General features: G+C 41.5%; 1 protein-coding gene across 1 annotated transcript in view; it reads right to left on the reverse strand.

Moving 5' to 3' along the window:
* Positions 1-21,401, reverse strand: part of ATM (ATM serine/threonine kinase) — an 86,641-nt gene that overhangs the window by 55,202 nt on the left and 10,038 nt on the right. Inside the window, exons 10-23 of the mRNA XM_038761547.1 lie at positions 20,934-21,302; positions 19,849-20,043; positions 17,951-18,046; positions 15,259-15,484; positions 13,615-13,740; positions 12,582-12,707; positions 11,574-11,663; positions 7,420-7,591; positions 5,943-6,142; positions 5,322-5,404; positions 5,067-5,222; positions 2,928-3,003; positions 2,630-2,760; positions 178-298 (exon numbers count right to left, since the gene is read on the reverse strand). Coding sequence (XP_038617475.1) covers positions 178-298; positions 2,630-2,760; positions 2,928-3,003; positions 5,067-5,222; positions 5,322-5,404; positions 5,943-6,142; positions 7,420-7,591; positions 11,574-11,663; positions 12,582-12,707; positions 13,615-13,740; positions 15,259-15,484; positions 17,951-18,046; positions 19,849-20,043; positions 20,934-21,302 — 2,167 coding nt within the window. The remainder of the gene's footprint in view (positions 1-177; positions 299-2,629; positions 2,761-2,927; positions 3,004-5,066; positions 5,223-5,321; positions 5,405-5,942; positions 6,143-7,419; positions 7,592-11,573; positions 11,664-12,581; positions 12,708-13,614; positions 13,741-15,258; positions 15,485-17,950; positions 18,047-19,848; positions 20,044-20,933; positions 21,303-21,401) is intronic.

Below are 21,401 nucleotides of genomic sequence, written 5' to 3' on the forward strand. Positions count from 1 at the left end.
CATCTGGATAACTTCTGCCCATTCTGTTCAGCCCTTCAGATACCTATCATTATACAGTACGCTGCATAAATACTAAGTTGTTTAATATCAAGTGATATTATTTGCCATCCCACTGCAAATGAATTAGATTCTGAGTCCCACCCAGAAATGAGCAAGTTTAATGAATTCCAAGATTACCATTTCTTTCATTCCTTCTTGAACTTTCAGGTACGCATTTTCAAAAGCAGTCTGCTGGAACTTCAAGGGAAGCGCTTTCGATGGCCCAGAAGAATTTGTTTTTCGAAGATCCTGGAATAACCTAAAGCAGCGACAAGACAGTTTAAGCACACCCAGTGATCTCAAAACACTGAGCCTGTGCTTTCACCAAACTCCATTTTAAGGAAAAATTCACGGGGTCCCACCCAGGGTCCCACGAACATGTACCAGTTGTTTCTTCCAAAAAGGACCGTGCTATAAATTGAACATTCCCTAATCCTCTAACAATACAGTAGAGCAATCATGCATTCTTAATGAAGTGGGGGCACAATGACAGGGGGAAACAGAATGGCCTAGTGGCTTGGGAGTCAGAGATCGTGGGTTCTAATCCCGGCTCCGCCGCTTGTCATCTGTGTGGCCTGGGCAAGTCACTTAACTTCTCTGGGTTTCAGTTACCTCATCTGTAAAATGGGGATGGAGACTGGGAGCCTCATGTGGGACAGGGTCTGGGTCCAGCCTACCTTGTAACTATCCCAGAGCTTCGAACAGTGTTTGGCACGTAGTAAGCGCTTAACTAATACCATAATTATTATTACTATTAATATTATGTTCAGGATGGCCTGAAGACCCTGTAGTTGATTCCCTTCATCCTAAGTATCACCTGCAATATCACTTGCTTGTGTGACTTGAATAAGTCACTCCAAACTTACCACACTTCCCTAGTCTCCAACTATTCCCCACTCCATCCCTCTATTTATACCCTGGAGAGGTAACTAATTCCTCTTTCTGCCATGTACTTCCACACACAGATTTCTATACTCTGACTGTCATCTATTTCAATCGTGTGTTAACTTCCCCATTCATTTGGTGCCCACTGCACCCTAGATGAACACGCTCCTAAAAAGTAAAATCAAACCATCGGATTTGGATGCCTTTCTCGGCCAAGGAGGCAAATCTGGATTCAGTAACACTTTATGGCCATCAATCTCAATAAGAAAACTTCCTACGATCCCACCTTGTTTACAAAGGGCTAGAAAAAATATCCCTCTGGTATTTCATTATGGATCATTAGTCCATGAATGTATCCAAACCCTTCATGAGCTTGTTGATATTTTCTGTCCCTGCAAACTTCTATGGCAATGAATCTCAAATGCTTACTACTTCATTAAAAAAAAAAATATCTTTGGCTTGTTTCAATTCTACCACCTTCAGGCTTCATTGAATGTTTACCAGTTCTATTGTTATAGGGTTTAAGGAATGACCATTCTGTAGTCAAACTGCCCACAAACTTAATAATTTTGCAGGCTTCAGAGAAATCTCCTCTAAGTCTTCGTCTTTCCAGATTCACGTCCTAATCTGGTTGCTAGAATGTTGTATTGATTTTATTAATGATGTGTATAGATCTATAATTCTATCAAACTTAGTAATTCTGCAGGCTTCAGAGAAATCTCCTCTAAGTCTTCGTCTTTCCAGACTCAAGTCCTAATCTGGTTGCTAGAGTGTTCTATTTACTTTATTAATGATGTGTATAGATCTACAATTCTATTTATCTATTTTGATGGTATTGACGCCTGTCTACTTGTTTTGTTGTCTGTCCCCCCTTCTAGACTGTGAGCCCATTGTTGGGTAGGGATTGTCTTTATCTGTTGCCGAATTAGTACAGTGCTCTACACACAGTAAGCGCTCAATAAATACGACTGAATGAATGAATATATTCATTTGAAAAGCTTTCCTAATCCTAAACTCTGGGCAAGTCACTTCACTTCTCTGTGCCTCAGTTACCTCATCTGTAAAATGGGGATTAAGACTGTGAGCCCCACATGGGACAACCGGATTACCCTGTATCTACCCCAGAGCTCCGAACAATGCTTGGCACGTAGTAAGCACTTAACAAATACCATCATTATTATTATGGTAATTGAAGCTATGGGACTGAATGAGTTCTCCGAGGGAGTGGGTGTACATGGAAAATAGAAGGGGGCACAGGACTGAACCTTGAGGGTTTCTTACAGTTAAGAGAGGAGGTGGCAGTGGAAGAGTCAATGAAAGAGATTGAAAAGAAGCGGTCAGATAGGAGAAGCAGGAGGGGACGATGTCGGTGAAGCCAAAGTTGGATAATGCTTCCAGAAGAAGTGTCAAGGGCAGCAGAAAGGTTGAGGAGGATTTGGATGAGGTAGGAGTCTTTGGAATTTGCAAGATGGAGCTCAAACTTGAAATTCTTTTACTTCTCGTGTGGCTAGTACTGCACTTACTTAGTTCTCTCATCTTAATCTCGTTATGGGCAGCAAATGTGTCTACCAATTCTGTTGTACTCTCCCAAGCACTTAGTACAATGCTCTGCACTTAGAAAGTGCTCAATAAATACCACTGCTTGACTGACTCATTTCTCACTACACAGGTAGGATCCACAAACTTTACAAATATTATGCCTTACCTGTTTATTGACTTGGCAGCAAGCATGCGAACTTGATGGTGGCTATCAGCAAGAAACTGGGGAAAAACTTCAGTCACGGATAAGTCTTTACCCATTACACTGAGAACAGCCCACTCTGAATAAGGATCGGCCTTTAAAAAGAAAAAAAAATATCACCAAACAATTCAAAGTTAAATATTTGGGTTCCATTAGTACAGCATATACACTTGAAAGAAAATAAATTAATCAGTGGAAATGTTTTAGCAGTACTTGAGCACAATCTCCGAGTGCAACGATAACACTGAAATACACAACTCACCTCAAGCAGGGTTTTTAAGCAGTTTAGTAGCGCCACTCTTACGAGAGATGTGCATTTCCCTTCCTTTGTGAGGTGCCTAAAACAACAAAAAAAATAATTTTAGCATTAGACAAGAACAAAGTTGGAAAAATGATCTAGATTGAAGGATTTTTAATGGTAATTTGTACAACTTCTTGGTTGTCACTAAATAATCTTTCCCAGTCAAATGAGATTTTCCTTTATGCCAACAATGATTTCCTGACTTATCCCAAAGTCTTCAGTTGCCTAATGGAAATGAAAAGGAGTTCCTTTAACACACTATAATAAATATTATATGACCCAAATGGAACCAAATCAAGTTCGGCTCACTGGAAATTTAGAGAAGCGAACAGACCAAACCCAATTTACATCACTTACACACCAAATTGTGTTTGGCCTCTTGAACACTTCTTTCATTTATCCCTACCAGCCTTGCCGTGGTCAGCTGATTTATACAACCATCGTTTGAAGAAGTGACTTCCTACTGTATGCACTCTCTGAAAACTGTTAAGTCTTTCCTTTAGAAAAAATACACTTGGGCTAATAGAACTGAGAAAAGGCTTGCTCTTACAGAGGACCTCATTCATCTTTGCCCATTTTCTCAGGGATGAAAACATGTTTCGCCCAACCTGCTCCGAGTGGCTTGGCCCCATTCCTGTGCTAACGCATAAATGATAGCGATCCTGACATCTGGAGGTGGGTTAACAGTGCTTGGTGGTTTAAGTACAACCCTGGTACAGGTTCAAAATGTGGGAAGTGGAAGTTATTCTCGAGCCTGGGGTGAAATAAACAACGGAGTTGCAGGAACTCTATAGATTTGGAAACTTTTAAGCCCCACCAGATGGAAATTGGGACGTGAACTACCTGCCAATCTTCCCTGTCACTCAGCCATGAAAATAATAATAAGTATTACTAATAGGATATTTGTTAAGCGCTATGTGCCAAGCACTGTTCTAAGCGCTGGGGTAGATACAAGGTATCCACAGGGAGCTCACAGTCTTAATCCCCGTTTTTCAGATGAGGTAACTGAGGCACAGAGAAGCTAAGTGACTTGCCCAAGGTCACACAGCAGACAAGTGGCAGGGCTGGGATTAGAACCCACGTCCTCTGGCTCCCAAGGGTGGGCTCTTTCCACTAAGCCCCACTGCCTCTCAGCAGTCTCGGAAATAGAAATTCCAGAGATTACACTTTAAATACACTGGGGCCCCACTATGGAAGAGATTGGGAGGACAGAAATATCAATTGTGGAAAATTAGGCCATTTTTTGGCCACTGCACAGGCAAAATGGTTGCTGCTATTTAGCTGGGAAAAAAAAATTCTCAAAACAACTAATCAATCGATATTTGAGTGCTTACTGGGCACGTGGGACACTACAATACAATAGAGATGGTAGACATGTACCCTGCCTACAATGAACTTCTATTCTAGAGGGGTGCTTACAGTCTAAATTGAAAGATGGATCGGTGAAAAAGCACGCTTGAGCTATTTTTCTTCCAGTGCAGTGCTCTCGATTTTTTCAACGGAAATTTATATAAAAGCATTTCAAATGAATAAGGAGAGAAACACACAAGGGAATCTTCCTCTGCTTTCAGCATGGCTTAGTGGAAAGAACCCGGGCTTGGGAGTCAGAGGACAAGGATTCTAATCCCGGCTTCGCCACTTGTATGCTGTGTGACCTTGGGCAAGCCACTTCACTTCTCTATGCCTCAGTTACCTCAACTGGAAAATGGGGATTACGACTGAGCCCCACCTGGGGCAACCTGGCTACCTTGTTAGCTACCTGGCTATCTCCCCCAGCGCTTAGGACGGTGCTTGGCTCATAGTAAGCGCTTAACAAATACCATCACCATTATTATTATTTACTTCCTGTTTACTTGTTTTAATGTCTGTCTCCCCGCTTCTAGACTGTGAACCCGTTGTTCGGTAGGGATTGTCTCTGTTGCTGAACTGTACTTTCCAAGTGCTTAGTACAGCGCTCTGCACACAGAAAACACCCAATAAACACTACTGAATGAATGAACTATCATTATTATGATTAATAATAATAATAAATGGCTTCCCTTTGCAGTTGTAGAGTTACAGTCTCAAAACATAGGCAATCAACAAACAGGTAACGCCTACCAAAATGCCCCAATCACGGTTAGGAACTGTCCGCGGGCTTCCCTGGTGTTTTCAAGATCTGCACTGGTCTGTCCAAGATTGGCAACTATCGGAAGAAGGGGCTTCAAAACTGCTGCACAAACTTCTTGGTCTCGACGATACAGAGAACACACATTGCTGGGATGGGAGAAAAAAGTGAAAAAAACTGTAAATCGGCACCACAGATGGCAACCGGCTTTCAAATTAAAATAGATTGAAAAAAATATGGTTCCTTACGAAAGGGGTTTAAGAAGTTCAACAACGTCTTCCATGGGGAGTGGACATTCTTCAACCGAGAGTTCTTTTAAAAGCAGCAAATACTAACGTACAAGGAAACAGATGAGTTACGCTTACAGGTTTGTTGCCGATATAGAGCGAGCGTCTGTACGAGGACAGTTCTGGATGTCTGTATAGATCACATTATTTGCCATGATATCCTTAGCGTTTTGGGACCTCCCTTTTCGTCAAAGGAAAGCAGCAAGAGGAAGGCGCCAAATCCAATCCCCGACTCAACGACGTGGAATTGCACAATTAACGGGAGCTACATGAAACGGGGTCCGTGTCTACATGTCACCTCCCAGGCACTACGTATATATCAATGTAAACACCTGGGGAAAGCACTAGGTGACAAGAAGACCCTGCCCAATGGTTCAGGATCGGCCAAGGTGAGTTAAAAGCAATGGTGCAATTTAAGATCACCCCGCGGATTATTTCTCAAGGAGGCGATTTCAAATAACGGAAGGATTCCGTATCTATTTCCACAAAACGAACCAGTCTACCATCCACCACCGAACAGCAGTCCCGACAATAAAGCGACATAAAGAGACACCGAGGAGTTTCCCAAAAGTCCTTACTTACCATGTGAAGGTGAAGGGATTTAGATGTGTCAAGTGTACTCGTGTCAATTAACATTAACAGTTTTCTCCGTATGTCAGTTACTCTAAAAGATACTGTATAGTTCTGGGCTGTAGTTACACACATGCACAAAAATTTCAGCATATCCAGGAGAAGTAAATCTTGCTTTGTCAGATGTTCTTCAGCCAGAGGGCTCAAGGCACCTGAAAAGAACATCTGCGATCATCCAGCAGTATTTAACGGAATGCCTAAGAAAAGCAGGATGGGATAGTGGATAGAGCACGAGCTTGGGTCTTGGGTTCTAATCCCGGGCTCTGCCACGTGTCTGCTGTGTGACCTTGGACAAGTCACTTCACTTCTCTGGGCCTCAGTTACCTCATCTGGAAAATGGCGATTGAGATTGGGTCCAACCTGATTTGCTTGTATCTACCTCAGCGCTTAGTACCGCACAGTAAATGCTTCACAAACACCACAGTTACTAGCATTATCGCAGTGTGGCTCAGTGGTAAGAGCCCAGGCTTGGGAGTCAGAGGTCATGGGCTCTAATCCCGGCTCCCTCACGTGTCAGCTGTGTGACTTGGGGCAAGTCACTTCACTTCTCCATGCCTCAGTTCCTTCATCTGTAAAATGGGGATTAAGACTGTGAGCCCCACGTGGGACAACCCGATTACCCTGTATCTACCCCAGCGCTCAGAACTGTGCTTGGCACATTGTAAGCGCTTAACAAATACCGACATTGTTTTTATGTACAGTAAGCGCTTGAAATCGTGCAACAAATTTAGAAGACGTGATCCCTGTCCTCAAGGAGTTTACAGTTCAGCAGGTTGAGGCTGCAGGTACATTTTAATGGAGGAAATATTCTCCCATTAGCTAAAATCCCAGAATAGTTGGCGGCGTATATGGTGATACTAAGAGAAACATACCTAAAAATAGAATAAATGATGGATCTTTGGTTCTTTCAAAATCTACCAATTCCAAGCTTATTCAAATTCAAAGGATGACCAGACTGTGAGCCACCTCTGAAAAAGGGACTGCCCAACCTGATAAACTTGTATCTATCCCAGCACTTAGAATAGTGCTCAACTCATAGTAAGCACCTAACAAGTACCACAAAAAAAATAATTTAGAAGAGGGAACTCCAGTGTATGACGGGCTGAGAAAGATTTATATTAAAATAAAAGTTTTATTTCTTAAAGAAAATTATTCACTCTCAGCCTCTCATCATCATCATCATCATCAATCGTATTTATTGAGCACTTACTGTGTGCAGAGCACTGTATTAAGCACTTGGGAAGTACAAGTTGGCAACATATAGAGACAGTCCCTACTCAACAGTGGGCTCACAGTCTAAAAGGGGGAGACAGAGAACAAAACCAAACATACTAACAAAATAAATAGAATAGATATGTACAAGTAAAATAGAGTAACTCTCATTCATAGTATACATGAAAAAAACACCCAAACATTAATCTTCACCTACCAATTACATTTTGTACATCTCCCGCTTCATTAGCATCATTAATATCAGAGACATCGGGATCATCAAAAAGGTCCATGGATGACTGATCCCCCACCTCCATTATATTCTCATCAATTTCATCTTCTATTAGTTCTACTTCCCCAACTTCGCTTAATCTTTTAATAAAAGATGCCTTTGAAGAACAGAAACAAGCACGAGTCAGTGGAATTTACTGGGAGCTTAGAACAACAGCAAGACATACATTTCCTGTCCTCGTGCTTACTACGTGCAAAGCTCAAGAGACTTACAATCAAATAGTGGGGGCAGGAAGATAAAAAAAAAATACAAGTTTGTACCATGAATATGTCAAGATGAATTGGTTGAATTTATAACTGAATACTCATAAAGACCTAAGTACTAAGAACAGAAATAAAATATGTAAGTGCTAAGGATGGATGCTAAGTTTATGCACTTTGGGGTCCTATGAATTGATCGGGGAATTTTGGTGGAAGGTGGGATTTCAGGGGGGCTTTAAAGATGGGGAGAGCAACGGTCTGGTGGATTGGAGGGTGGGGGACCGATCTGAGCAAGGGGTTGGGGGTAGGAGAGTTGAACATGAAGTTCAGGTAGGAGATGAGCTTGGGAAAAGATGAGGAGTGCAAACAAGGAAGTCAAAGATGAAGAGGGCTGATATTTAAGATGGGGAGAGCTGGTGGAGGGGCTTGAAATCTGAGAAATTTTTACTGGATGCAAGGGGAAATGGGAGGAGTGGAGAAATGGGTGTCAAGTAACCTTTTGGAAAGACGATCTGGGCAGCAGACTTTATAGACTGAAATGGGGAGCGGCTGGAGGCAGCCAGACCAGTGAGGTCGATAGGGTCTAAGCATGATTTGGAAACACCAAGGACAAGGGTGTTCGCTCTTTGTGACGGTGAGGAAGGGGCAGAGGTGGGAAATTTAAAGGAGGAGGAAATGGCAGGGATCTAACAGCTGCAGGCAGGACCGGGAGGAGACAAGGATGACACGAAGGTAGCAAGTTTCAGGGGCAAGGAAAACAGCGGTGCTACTGATAGAGATGGGACGGTGAAAGAGGAGTAGGCTTCATCTGGAAGATGAAAAGCTTAGGATAAGGCAAGTTGAGTTCGAGGTGCCAGCATAACATTCATATGGAGACGCCCTGCAAGCAGGGGATGGTAGAAATACACAGCAGACGAGACGTTGGGGTTAGTGAGGTAGATTTAGGGGCCAAGAGGATGTAGAAAAGGGCAGGAGATTTTATTGTATCATCAAAAGGGAGTAGGATGGTCAGAAGACTTTCAAGGCCATCCAGGGGGTCATCCAAAAAGAGTAAAATGAGGCTTTTAAAGAAAAAAAAAACCTTTAAAGGAAACAAATATTAAATGCACTAGATCGGGACATCAATAACAAGCAAGATCAACGAGATCAAACTATTTAAAGGAAACATATTAAACGCACTAGGATTGGGACGGCAATAAGAAGCAAGATCAACAAATAAGGAAGCCATGGGAAAATTTAGGGAGAAATGAGGGGAAAGTAAGGAATCTAAGAGCAGAAAGAGTACAAGCAAAGACTAAAGGCTGTCACAACAAGAGGAGGGTTAGAAAAGAAGGCAAAAAAAGGGAACACTTTTATTTGAAAAGTTTTTAACACAAGTTTTGTGGCAGACATCGGTAACTCAAATAAAGGAAGACCTCTTCTGTAGGTTAAAAAACCCTTACTCCTTTCATCTCTTCGCAGAGGGCGTATTTTCCAAAACTTTAACCATTTTTTCTGCTCTTCTTTGGATCGCTCCAATTTCTACAGATTCTTTTAGAAGAGAGGTGATGGTAATGGGGCACCCCAAACCACCAAAAAGGGACTGGTTATTAATAATAATAATGGCTTTTGTTAAGCGCTTACTATGTGCAAAGCACTTTAATTAATAATGGTTGATGTGTAATAGAGGGGGTTATTTCTTGATTCTTGCTTGTAATACTCCCATTGATATGGCCCACTACCATGTTGGCTTTTTAATAACAGCAATATATTGCTGATTCATTCACTTTAATGGCTATGATCCCTACACCATTTTCTTGGCACATAGTAAGCATTTCACAAATACCATCATTATTATTAATAACTGTAATCGAACGGAAGCTCATACTGTGTGCCTGGGCACTGGGGACATTCAAGGTCATCAGATATTTTACTATTCTATTTATTTTATCTTGTTAACATACTTTGTTTCATTGTCCGTCTCCCCCTCCTAGACTGTGAGCCCGTTGCTGGGTAGGGACCGACTCTATATGTTGCCAACTTGGACTTCCCAAGCACTTAGTACAGTGCTCTGCACACAGTAAGCGCTCAATAAATACGATTGAATGAATGAATGAATAATAATAATGGCATTTATTAAGCGCTATGTGCAAAGCACTGTTCTAAGTGCTGGGGAGGTTACAAGGTGATCAGGTTGTCCCACGGGGGGCTCACAGTCTTAATCCCCGTTTTACGGATGAGGTAACTGAGGCACAGAGAAGTTAAGTGACTTGCCCAAAGTCACACAGCTGACAATTGGTGGATCTGGGACTTGAACCCATGACCTCCGACTCCAAAGCCCATGCTCTTTCCGTTGAGCTACGCTGCTTCAACCTCCCGTCTATTTATCTTTCCCAGCCTTTGAATTGTGTTAAATTTGAAACTCTTTTCCAATATTCTAGATGAAGACAATATGATTATCATAGTATTTATAAAGCACTTACTATGTGCCAGACACAAATATTATTCATGATTGCCTTTAATTTATTCAAGGTTTGAGTACTGTTCATCCCAGGGGACTTTATACATCCACTTGTCTACTAGACTGTCATGAAGCAAGTGTTTCTCAGGAGAACCTAGTATCCTGTCTCTAGACTACTCCCTATTCAATTTGCGGGTATCTTCAGAAGGATTTTATATGATTCCTGTTTTGTAAAATGTTTAAATTTTACAACAAGGAGTTGCAATACTCAGAGAACAGTTTCAGTTCAGTATAAGCCTAGGACACAAATCAAGTGGTATTTTACACACAGTAAGCGCTCAATAAATAGGTATTTTACACACAGTAAGCGCTCAATAAATACTACTAAATGAATGAAGGGCTATACCAAAGGGTTTGGTCTGGATCTGGTATTATTTAATATTTTTAACGATGGTTTAAATGACACAACAATGAAAAGCCTTTTAAATTAGCCACAACCACAAGCTAAATGGATAGGTGATGTAATTAGAAATGACCTCGCTAAAATGCAGAATTTGAGACTCAAAAGTACCCTATGGATAATTCGCTGTAAGACAGACTACAACTTTCACCCCCCAAAAAGGTAAAAATTCAACTTTGGTGAGAACTGAGAGAGAGAAGTTACTGTGCAGCCTACGCTAAAAATAAATCTGCAATGCAGTGCTGAGTTTAAAAGGGAAATATGATACTGGTACATAAACAGAAGTATAAAATGCAGTAGCTGTGAGATAATCTTCCCAATGGGCTCAGCACTACTCCAGCGTACAATTTTAGGCTCCAAGACTATTAAATAGAAACCTCCTCAAGGACAGGGACCGAATATTCTAGTTTAATTCCATGTTCCCCGAGGCCTGATAGAGTGTTCTGCAAGTGATACACTTAATAACTATAGATGAGATTATGGTTTGAGCAAAGTATGGAAAATCCAGAGAGGCCCTAGATTAAAGCAATAAAAAAATAGACTAGAAAATAAAACCTGTGAGGAAAGGTTGAATGAAAGGGATTTTTAGTTTTGGTTGGGTTTTTTTTGGGGGGGGGGGGGTGGCGCTGGAAAAAGAGGGAGATGAAAGGAGACTTTAAGCACCCAAAGTGCACAATGACACAACAGCTGTTTCCATTTCAGCTCCAGAGGACAGGAGGGAAAGGGCACAAAATGCTGTGGGACGGATTTTAAGAAGTTAGTCAGCCAAAGAACCTTTATTGGGGATGAGGAAGGGAAGTTAAGAAACAGCAGCTTCCAAACATGTTAGAAAAGCAGTAAATGATTGCCTGCTTCCAGGAAAAAATGCAAAATATGAGCTCAAGGAAAATGTCAATGGTGTGGTTTTCATAATGAATATACATTACCTTTAATTTCTCATTTGTTTTAAAACCAAAAGAATACTCAGAATCATACTTACTAGATTTTTACAGATGTCAGCCATGTCATTCATCAGCTTGGATGTTAATAAACGTAAAAAAAAGCCCGATACCATCTTATTTGGGTTGTTCTAGAAAAAAGAATGATAGGTGAATTATAGCATCCTTTCCCTTCTTAGTTTTTAAATGGTACTTGCCACAAAATCAAGAATATGTCTCAGAGCGCAATATTACGGGTAAGGCATCTTGCCACAATATTAGTATTTTGACCCTTTTGTCCAGAAACCCCTTTTAAACAAATTATCATTTTCCTCAGCTATACAGAATCTCTCTCCACAGAACTCAAGTCACTTTAAAAATAATGATCCCAACAGTCCTATTTGTGGTTTTTGAGAATGTAGCACCATGAACCACAGAGAAGATGGCCACAGCCTTCCACCCGAACCAAACCACAGCTTTCCTCAGGCGGTTGGGATCCCTATTCGGAACAAAAAATTGCAGCGCTGACTGGGTATCAATATTCTCATGTGATAGAAAGCAACATTTTAACATAAAATCAATTTCAGCACGGTAGATATATTTGCAAAACACCGTAACATAGCGCTGGCCTTGAAATCGCAGCTTTAATCAATATAAATGATTTATCACACAGCACCAAACTCTCTTTCCTATGAATAAACGGGCCAGTTTCAGCTGCTTTTGGGAGCTATCTTCCAATAAAATTGCCAACAGCATTTATCTGGATCGAGCTGGTATTTGTGTCCTACTTCCACGCTAAGTGTTCAATAAATACCACTGACTGATCGATACATGCCACTAATTGATCTGTACGGTGCTGCCATATTAGACAAGCTATAAAGTTATAAAGAGAGAAGATATTTATTTCCATTCTATCAAGCTTCAAATTTGGGAGCTGAATTTCATATTGAAGTTTCAACTGAAACTGGGGAAATAATAGGAAATAAAAAGGAAACAGAATAGGAAAGCAATACAAATCTTGTCCCTAACTTCCAAGATGAGCAAACAAGACAGAAATCTAAATATCCTACCTTGGTGCAGTTACACAAGCAGTTTGTGCACAGCAGTATCATAGTCCTCAGAGGAGCGATCCTAGAATCTTCATTTACCTTACTTTTAAAAAAAGCGATGCTTTCTCCAGCACACTGCATTAACGACTGCATAAACAGAAAAGGAACAAGTCCAACGCAGAAACCCTTTCAGGAATAATTCTACAGCATGGGGGAGGATTTTTTCAACCTAATGCAACACGTTTTTGCAATGAAGATGACTGCTCCTATAACTGTATTTGCTAGCTGAAAAGGAAAACCAATGACCATGACAAGCTTTTATACTCTTCTACCAAATAAGGGAGGTAACGAAAAGGAAAAAAATACATAGCCCAGCCCTCTCGTCCAATTCATGGACTCTCTCAGGACTCGGGCAGAAAAATAGGATAGGGATACTTGTGAGGTTGGTGCCTTCCCAGGGAAAAATGATGATATAAACAAATTCGCCTTATGTAACAGTTAAACAGTTCTTGGCCTCTGGTTAACTAGAAAAATAAAATCGATAGCCCAGAGGCAATACTAAATATTACGATTTTATTTGGAAATAAATACAGCTTTGCATATAGCTTTAATTCTATTTGTTCTGACGATTTTGACACCTGTCTACATGTTTTGTTTTGTTGTCTGTCTCCCCCTCCTAGACTGTGAGCCCGTTGTTGGGTAGGGACCGTCTCTATACGTTACCGACTTGTACTTCCCAAGCGCTAAGTACAGTGCTGTGCACACAGTAAGCGCTCAATACATACGACTGAATGAATGAATGAAAATAAAATACAAAATTATATTTTTAGGTGACTTTATTCCCTACTCTCTTTCTCCATTTAAAGTATTTTCCCCTTTAAATACCTTCAACTTTCTCACAAAAATAGGTCACTTGTGACATAGTTCATCCTGAATTAAGCAGGACTTAGGTCAGTGCTTCCTACATACAGCACGCCTTAAAAGCATTAGAATTTTCCAGAAGTTGAGTTCCCCATTAGATTTGATGTTTCCAACAGTTCAAATATTCTTCTACCTTGGCTTTCTGGAACAACTCTGAGGTAAACGCCGCTTCTTCGGCAAATGCACCGGCATAGCAATAGCAACCTAGGACACCCACCAAGAGCCGGGAACATCGAACAAGAGTTTCTGAAGTTGTCGTCTGGAAAAAAACAAGCAAACACACGTATAAATACAGTGTACACAGTGCAATCCAAAGTTAGATAATGCAGTTTGTGGTAAAACAATATGCTCCCTGGATTCCTATCCTTTGTATTCTTTTCTGGGATTGAGAACGATGGTTTCAGTGCTGATTTATTTTTTTTTCAATGAAAATGATGATGCAGAATAATTTTTACAGCCTTTTTCTGACGTGACAATGGCCAGGACTAAGGCCTGGCAAATTCTTGATTTTATCAAGTAGCTGAGAACAAAGTGGGTTGCCAGGAAAGAGGCAGCACTCAGTCAATCAATGGTATTTCCAGAGGGCTTACTGTATGCAGGGTGAAAAGAGGTGCACTCTCGTGGAGCTTGACTTTGTGGTTTTTCAAAAATCATTCCTGTGACCTAGAAAATCACTTGAACATTTTTCCCTGAACGCCATTTTAATAAACATAAAAAGCTTCAGACTTCCTTTCCTGTGATTTGAATAATAATAATAATAATAATAATTACAGTACTTAAGCACCTCGTATGTGCCAAGCACTGTCCTAAGCACTGGAGTAGGTACAAAATAATCAGGTTGGAGACCAACCCTGTCCCATACGAGGCTCACAATCTGAATCCCCATTTTACAGATGAGGTAACTGAGGCCCAGAAAAATGAAGTAACTTGCTCAAACAGGTCACACAGCAGACAAATGGCAGAGCCGGGGTTAGAACCCAGGTCCTTCTGATTCCCAGACCTGTGCTCTATCCACAATGATCTACTCAGGCACGCTGCTTCCCTGATGATCATCTGTTTGGAATAGTTAAGAACAGGATCCAGTTTCAACTCACCGGGAAGCCTTAAAGGAGTGACTATTTTCCCAGTCGGAACATAGTTTCATTGGTTTCACAGGCTCTGGTTTTATAAGCACAAGCCTGGGAGACAAAAGGCCATGGGTTTGAATCTCGGCTCTGCCACTCGTCTGCTGCGTGACCACGGGCAAGTCACTTCGCTTCTCTGAGCCTCAGTTACCTCACCTGGAAAATGGGGGATTGGGACTGAGCGCCCCATGAGAGACAGGGACTGTGTCCAACCTGATTAACTTGGATTTACCCCAGTTAGGAACAGTGCTTGACACATAGTAAGCGCTTAACAAGTACCAGAATTATTGTATTTCAGACTTTTATTGGTTTCACAGACTCTGGTTTTATATTCAAGAGCGCCAACAAGGAATTAAATGTATCAAAACTTTACCCGCAAAGCACTGTTCTAGCAAATCAAAAAAAGTCGTGCTTTGGGTCAGGAGAGAATGACACAAAATAGCATTATTTCAGTGGCTATCAAAAACTCCTGGAGTGTAATAAATTCACAATTGTTCAGCAGTTTTTATGGAAAATCTGAAAATAAATTATAAACTGAGTTTGTTTAAGGGAGAGTATAGAGTAAATTATAAATAGGACATCCTGGTCCAGAAAAGAAGCATTTCTTGATAAAAATACACAGATGCAGGTTTAGGTACTGATTTAAAACCAACCTCTGAGGAGTAACCACTTAGAAGCTGTTCCGCTATTCCAAGGAGACAGTGTTCTAGCGTTTCTCGCAGATTCTGGTTGACAGAAAGACCTGCATTGGTTTGGGTTTCCTCTGGAACATTCTTCATGATGCTGGTACAAAAATCCATCTGATCGAAGGTTGTTTGAAGGTACAGTTCTTCAGTTTCAGAAAAAGTAGTCTCTCCTCTGCCTTTCAGGTGCTGCTTACTTTAAGAAAAAATGAGGAGATCCTTATTATATGGACATCTTAAACCAGTGATGCATAACAAAAAAAAAAAGTGTTACAATTCTAAGATGCAATCTGAATTATTCAAGAACTGATCATTCCGTTTATAATAACTGAGGAAAAGTATGGTATCCTTTCATTTCCAGAGGTAAAGACCAAGAAATATTTATCAGCACTTCAAAAAATTCACTTCACAGACATTTCCTGCCATCTGTTATATTTGCCAAAACATCACATTTGGCAAACATACTGAATGGTACATCTCAAGACTCTACACTATGTTAGGCACTAGTACTACCAGAATAACTACGTGAACATCTTTTTATGATTTTTTTTCATTCCTATGACCCTCATTTGGGAATATTATACTTACAACATGGGATAATTTCCCATCCGCTTTGAACAGACTTCATAGAGAAGGTGGATTAAACAGTGAGTTATGAAGATGTAGAGAGAAGTAAAGTAGTTCAAAGTCTACTCTACTAGATTTTCCTGAAGGCAGCTTCCTACTTAATTGGGATTTTTCTCTTAAAAATCCTTTAGCACTGCAGTATAAATTAGTATTACATACAGGCCCAAGCCTGAAAGAAAAAGGTAGGCCCCGTAAGAAACCAGACTGTGGGCTAGTCAACATTTTAATACAAACTGAAGGCAACTCTCAGTACCTAATTAATCATGGTACTTGTTAAACGCCTACTATATTTGCAAAAACATCACATTTGGCAAACATACTGAACAGAATTCTCATAGATTTAATACATCTCAAGACCCTACACTATGTTAGGCATTAGTACTACCAGAATAACTACATGAACATCTTATGATTTTTTTTCATTCCTATGACCCTCATTTGGGAATATTATACTTACAACGTGGGATAATTTCCCATCTGCTTTTAACAGACTTCATAGAGAAGGTGGATTAAACAGTGAGTTATGAAGATGTAGAGGGAAGTAAAGTAGTTCAAAGTCTACTCTACTAGATTTTCCTGAAGGCAGCTTCCTACTTAATTGGGATTTTTCTCTTAAAAATCCTTTAGCACTGCAGTATAAATCAGTATTACATACAGGCCCAAGCCTGAAAGAAAAAGGTAGGCCCCGTAAGAAACCAGACTGTGGGCTAGTCAACATTTTAATACAAACTGAAGGCAACTCTCAGTACCTAATTAATCATGGTACTTGTTAAACGCCTACTATATTTGCAAAAACATCACATTTGGCAAACATACTGAACAGAATTCTCATAGATTTAATACATCTCAAGACCCTACACTACGTTAGGCATTAGTACTACCAGAATAACTACATGAACATCTTATGATTTTTTTTCATTCCTATGACCCTCATTTGGGAATATTATACTTACAACGTGGGATAATTTCCCATCCGCTTTGGACAGACTTCATAGAGAAGGTGGATTAAACAGTGAGTTATGAAGATGTAGAGAGAAGTAAAGTAGTTCAAAGTCTACTCTACTAGATTTTCCTGAAGGCAGCTTCCTACTTAATTGGGATTTTTCTCTTAAAAATCCTTTAGCACTGCAGTATAAATTAGTATTACATACAGGCCCAAGCCTGAAAGAAAAAGGTAGGCCCCGTAAGAAACCCGACTGTGCGCTAGTCAACGTTTTAATACAAACTGAAGGCAACCTAATTAATCATGGTACTTGTTAAACGCCTACTATGTGCCAAGCACTGTTCTAAGTGGTGGGGTAGGTTGGACAGAGTCCCTGTCCCACATGGGGCTCACACTCTTAATCCCCATTTTACAGATGAGGCAATTGAGACCCAGAGAAGTGAAGGGACTTGCCCAAGGTCACACAGCAGATGTGGCAGGGCTGGGATTAGAACCCAGGTCCTTCTGACCCCCAGCCCCATGCTCTGACCACTAAGCCACACTGCTTCTCAGGATGGGAACTGAACTTAGGGTGTGCATGCTTAACTTTATCAGCTCCTCCACTGTCATCTAATGTTATGACACTAAGGAGGGATTGGGTAAGGCTGACGAAAAATTTGAGACTCAACAAAAGTGTGTACGAGACAGTTCTTCACATGGGTAGGCATTTTAACCAAATAATTTCTATTACCGACTATGACTATTAGTTTGCTGTCCACAATACCTTTGCTACTACGATTCTGTTTCCAACAACAGCGAGAAGCAGTGTGGCTCAGTGGAAAAGAGCCCGGGCTTTGGAGTCAGAGGTCATGGGTTCAAATCCCGGCTCCGCCAACTGTCAGCTGGGTAACTCTGGGCAAGTCACTTAACGTCTCTGGGCCTCAGTGACCTCATCTGTAAAATGGGGATTAAGACTGAGCCCCCCGTGGGACAACCTGATCACCTTGTAACCTCCCCAGTGCTGAGAACAGCGTATTGCACATAGGAAGCACTTAATAAATGCTATTATTATTATTATTAACAACAACATATAAGCTCCTAAAATGAACGTACCACTGAGGAACCTTCTGGAAAAACTCCATTGCGGCTTTACAATTCTTCATAGTGAGGCTCACGAGGATTTTCTCCAGAACTAGATGAGGGAAGTCACTGAGAAAGAAAAGGAAAGGTGCCCATTTCATTGAACAGCTGGTAAAGACTTTCAAATGACTCAATTTCGGCGGTTTCTGCGGCCGATTTCTAAGGACCGTTTCTGTTTTAGCAGTGGGGAGAAAAACGCCATTGGTGCCACTCCAGCAACGTGTTGGGAAGACCCACTTTGGGTAAATGCACCACGTGCATCTTTCTGCACATATTCTGCACCCTGTTCACGCAGCTCCAAAGTGACAGTGGCTTGCAGGGATGAGAATCTGCCATGGTGGCTTCTTCTTCCCCCAATACCTCACTGTCCCACCCACTCCTACAAAGCCCCAAGAGACTGGGAGAGCTGACGGGAAGGCGGGCGATAGGAAGAACAGAATTCCCCGATCAGGATGTACTCCGATCCCTAGATCTTCATCTGTTTGTCATATAATAACAATAACTATGGTATTTATTAAGTGCTTACTTCATGCCAAGCACTGTTCTAAGTGCTGGGGTAGATAGCTGGTAATCAGGTTGTCCCACGAGGGCCTCACTGCCTTAATCCCCATTTTACAGATGAGGTCATTGAGACTTGCCCCAAGTCACACAGCAGACAAGAGGCGGGGCTGGGATTAGAACCCACGACCTCTAACTCCCGAGCTGAGCTCTTTCCCTATGCCACACTGCTTCTACTGATGGTGAGGAGAGGACTTAAAAAATACCAAGTGTTGATCTTTTTTTTTTTATGGTATTTGGAGTGTGACTTCTAGACCGTGAGCTCGCTGCTGGGTAGGAAACGTCTCTATATGTTGCCGACTTGTACTTCCCAAGCGCTTAGTACAGTGCTCTGCACACAGTAAGCGCTCAATAAATACGATTGAATGAATGTACTTACTATGTGCCAGGCACTGTACTAAGCGCTGAAGCAGATGAAAGCAAATGAGATTGAATAAAGTCCATGTCTCACATGGGGCTCGCAGGCTTAATCCCCATTTTACAGAGGGCCCAGGGAAGTGAAGTGACTTGCCCAAGATTTCACAGCAGACAAGTGACGGAGCCGGGATTAGAACCCAGGTCCTTCGGACTTCCAAGCCCGTGCTCTATCCACTCGGCCACGATGCTTCTCAATTTAATTTAAATCACAAACTCTCACCAAAAGTGCTACCTGAAGTGAAAGCCAGGACACTACCAAGACTTGCCCGCTAATTGAGAATGCTCTATCTGGCTAAATGGGTGAAGACATGAAAGAGAAAAACTACAAAGTAGAAACATGAGGCTGTAGAAGTAGCATGGCTTAGTGGCTAGAGCCCGGGTTTAGGAGGCAGAAGGTCATGGGTTCTAATCCAGCTCCGCCACTTGTCTGCTGTGTGACCTCTGGGCTTCAGTTACCACATCTGGAAAATGGGGACTGAAACTGCAAAACCCAAGTGGGACAAGGGGCTGTGTCCAACCACCCCAGTGCTTAGAACATAGTAAGCGCTTAACAAATACCATCATTATTATTATATTATTCATTCATTCATTCAAGTGCATTTATTGAGCACTTACTGTGTGCAGTGCACTGTTCTAAGTACTTGGGAGAGTATAATTCAACAATAAGCAGTCACATTCCCTGACCAAAATGAGCTTGCAGTCTAGAGGGGGGAAGACAGACATCAGTACAAATATATAAAATGACAGATACAAGTACATAAAATTACATCATTAACAGGGGTTCCATTATATGCATCTTAGGAAACACCTAAAAATCAATGGAATTTTCTCAGGCATCATCAGGGAAGGTCCCAAGTATCCTTAAAAAAAAAAAAAAAGAAAAGAAAAGAAATTACCTGCAGAGAACTGGAGGAAGCTCTGCACTTTCCTCCATTTCATTCTCCAATGGATGACACAGTAGCCACTTCATTATTGCCTCTTTTAATGTGTAACTTCTATTTACTTCACAAGCGCTCTGCTCCATTCCTACTTTCACCGCTTCTGGAACCCCGCAAGTACTCAGAGCTAATGTCAGACAGGATACTGCAGGACTTCAACAGAAGAAATGACAGGTAATGAGGACCAGTCTTGGACTACATTTAAAAAGTAAAGTAGTAAAGAAAAGCGACACATTGGTAACCAAAATTAATAGTAGGTGTTTCTTGGTTCTGACCCCATTATCTACGGCGACAGCTGAAACGGCCTAAATCAGGGTCTCTAAGGCAAAAATGACAGGGTAATGCAAATGAGAATGATGCCCCGGTTCAAAGTGGCACAGAAAATTGGAGGATTGTCTGACTGCTATTTGAGTGAAGGTTAGTGAATTCCAGGTTTGGTAAAACAGGTATAAAACCATTGGAAAAAAATGTTAAAGTCTCTCTGAGGGCCATAGTCTCCTTTTTTATGGTATTTGTTAAGCGCCTATTATGTGCCAGGCTCTGTACTAAGCAGAGGGGTGCGGGAAGATAATCGGGTTGGACGCCGTCCCTATCCCTTGTGGGTCTCACAGTTCCAATCCCCACTTTATAGATGAGGTAAAAGGCCCCGAGAAGTGACGTGACTTGCCCAAGGTCACACAGCAGACAAGTGGCAGAGCCGGGACTAGAACCTAAGTCCTTCTGATTTCCAGGCCTGTGCTCTTTCCAGAAGGCCATGCTGCTTCTCATTGGGAATCCAAATTTTTCTCCAACAAATGCAGATTCTTTCAGAAGGAAACCCTTTTTCAAGCCCCGTGTAGAGCACCACAATATTTATCCCGGGATAAATAAGCTGTAAGCTCGTTCTGGGCGGGAACGTGTCACCAACTCACTTGTACCCTAAGCACTTAGTACAGTGTTCTGCACACAACAAGCGCTCGGTAAATACCACTGATTGACTGCCGGAAAATAAAACTACCGCTATTAGATAGCGAAATAAGTTCTTTGCTTCACTCTTTTCTTACCACGAGGGCCTGCAGGCAGATCCTGTAAATATTTTCCAGAGTTCTCGGTCGGTTTCAATCAAGCCGCCTCGAATTATGGTTCCAAGTAAGCCAAAGCTTTCGGTTTCTATTTCTTGAGAGCTGATGCTGCGAAAGGTAATGGACCAAATTTTGATCCAGAGTTTCTGCAGATCTGCCGTTTGCGAGCTTTCCAGGGTTGGTTTCTTCCCTTGACACGCGGCGACTTCTATCAGACACCTCAGCACGTACGGTGTGCGTTCTCCACGTCGCTGAGGTAACAGCTGGTGGAGGATCATCAGTAAAGGAGCTAGCTCACAGGCAGGTAGGCTGGAAGGATATTTTGCTATTAATTTGGCTGCAATCTGTAACCTTGGGGGTTAAAAAAAAAAAAAAAGATTGACTTAAAAGCTGTTTTCAAGCTCAGGGCCACACCACAACCAAGGACTTCATTAGCTGGCACCAATCAAT

The sequence above is a fragment of the Tachyglossus aculeatus genome, chromosome 20 (genome assembly GCF_015852505.1).
Source record: "Tachyglossus aculeatus isolate mTacAcu1 chromosome 20, mTacAcu1.pri, whole genome shotgun sequence".
NCBI classification, from domain to species: Eukaryota; Metazoa; Chordata; class Mammalia; order Monotremata; family Tachyglossidae; genus Tachyglossus; species Tachyglossus aculeatus.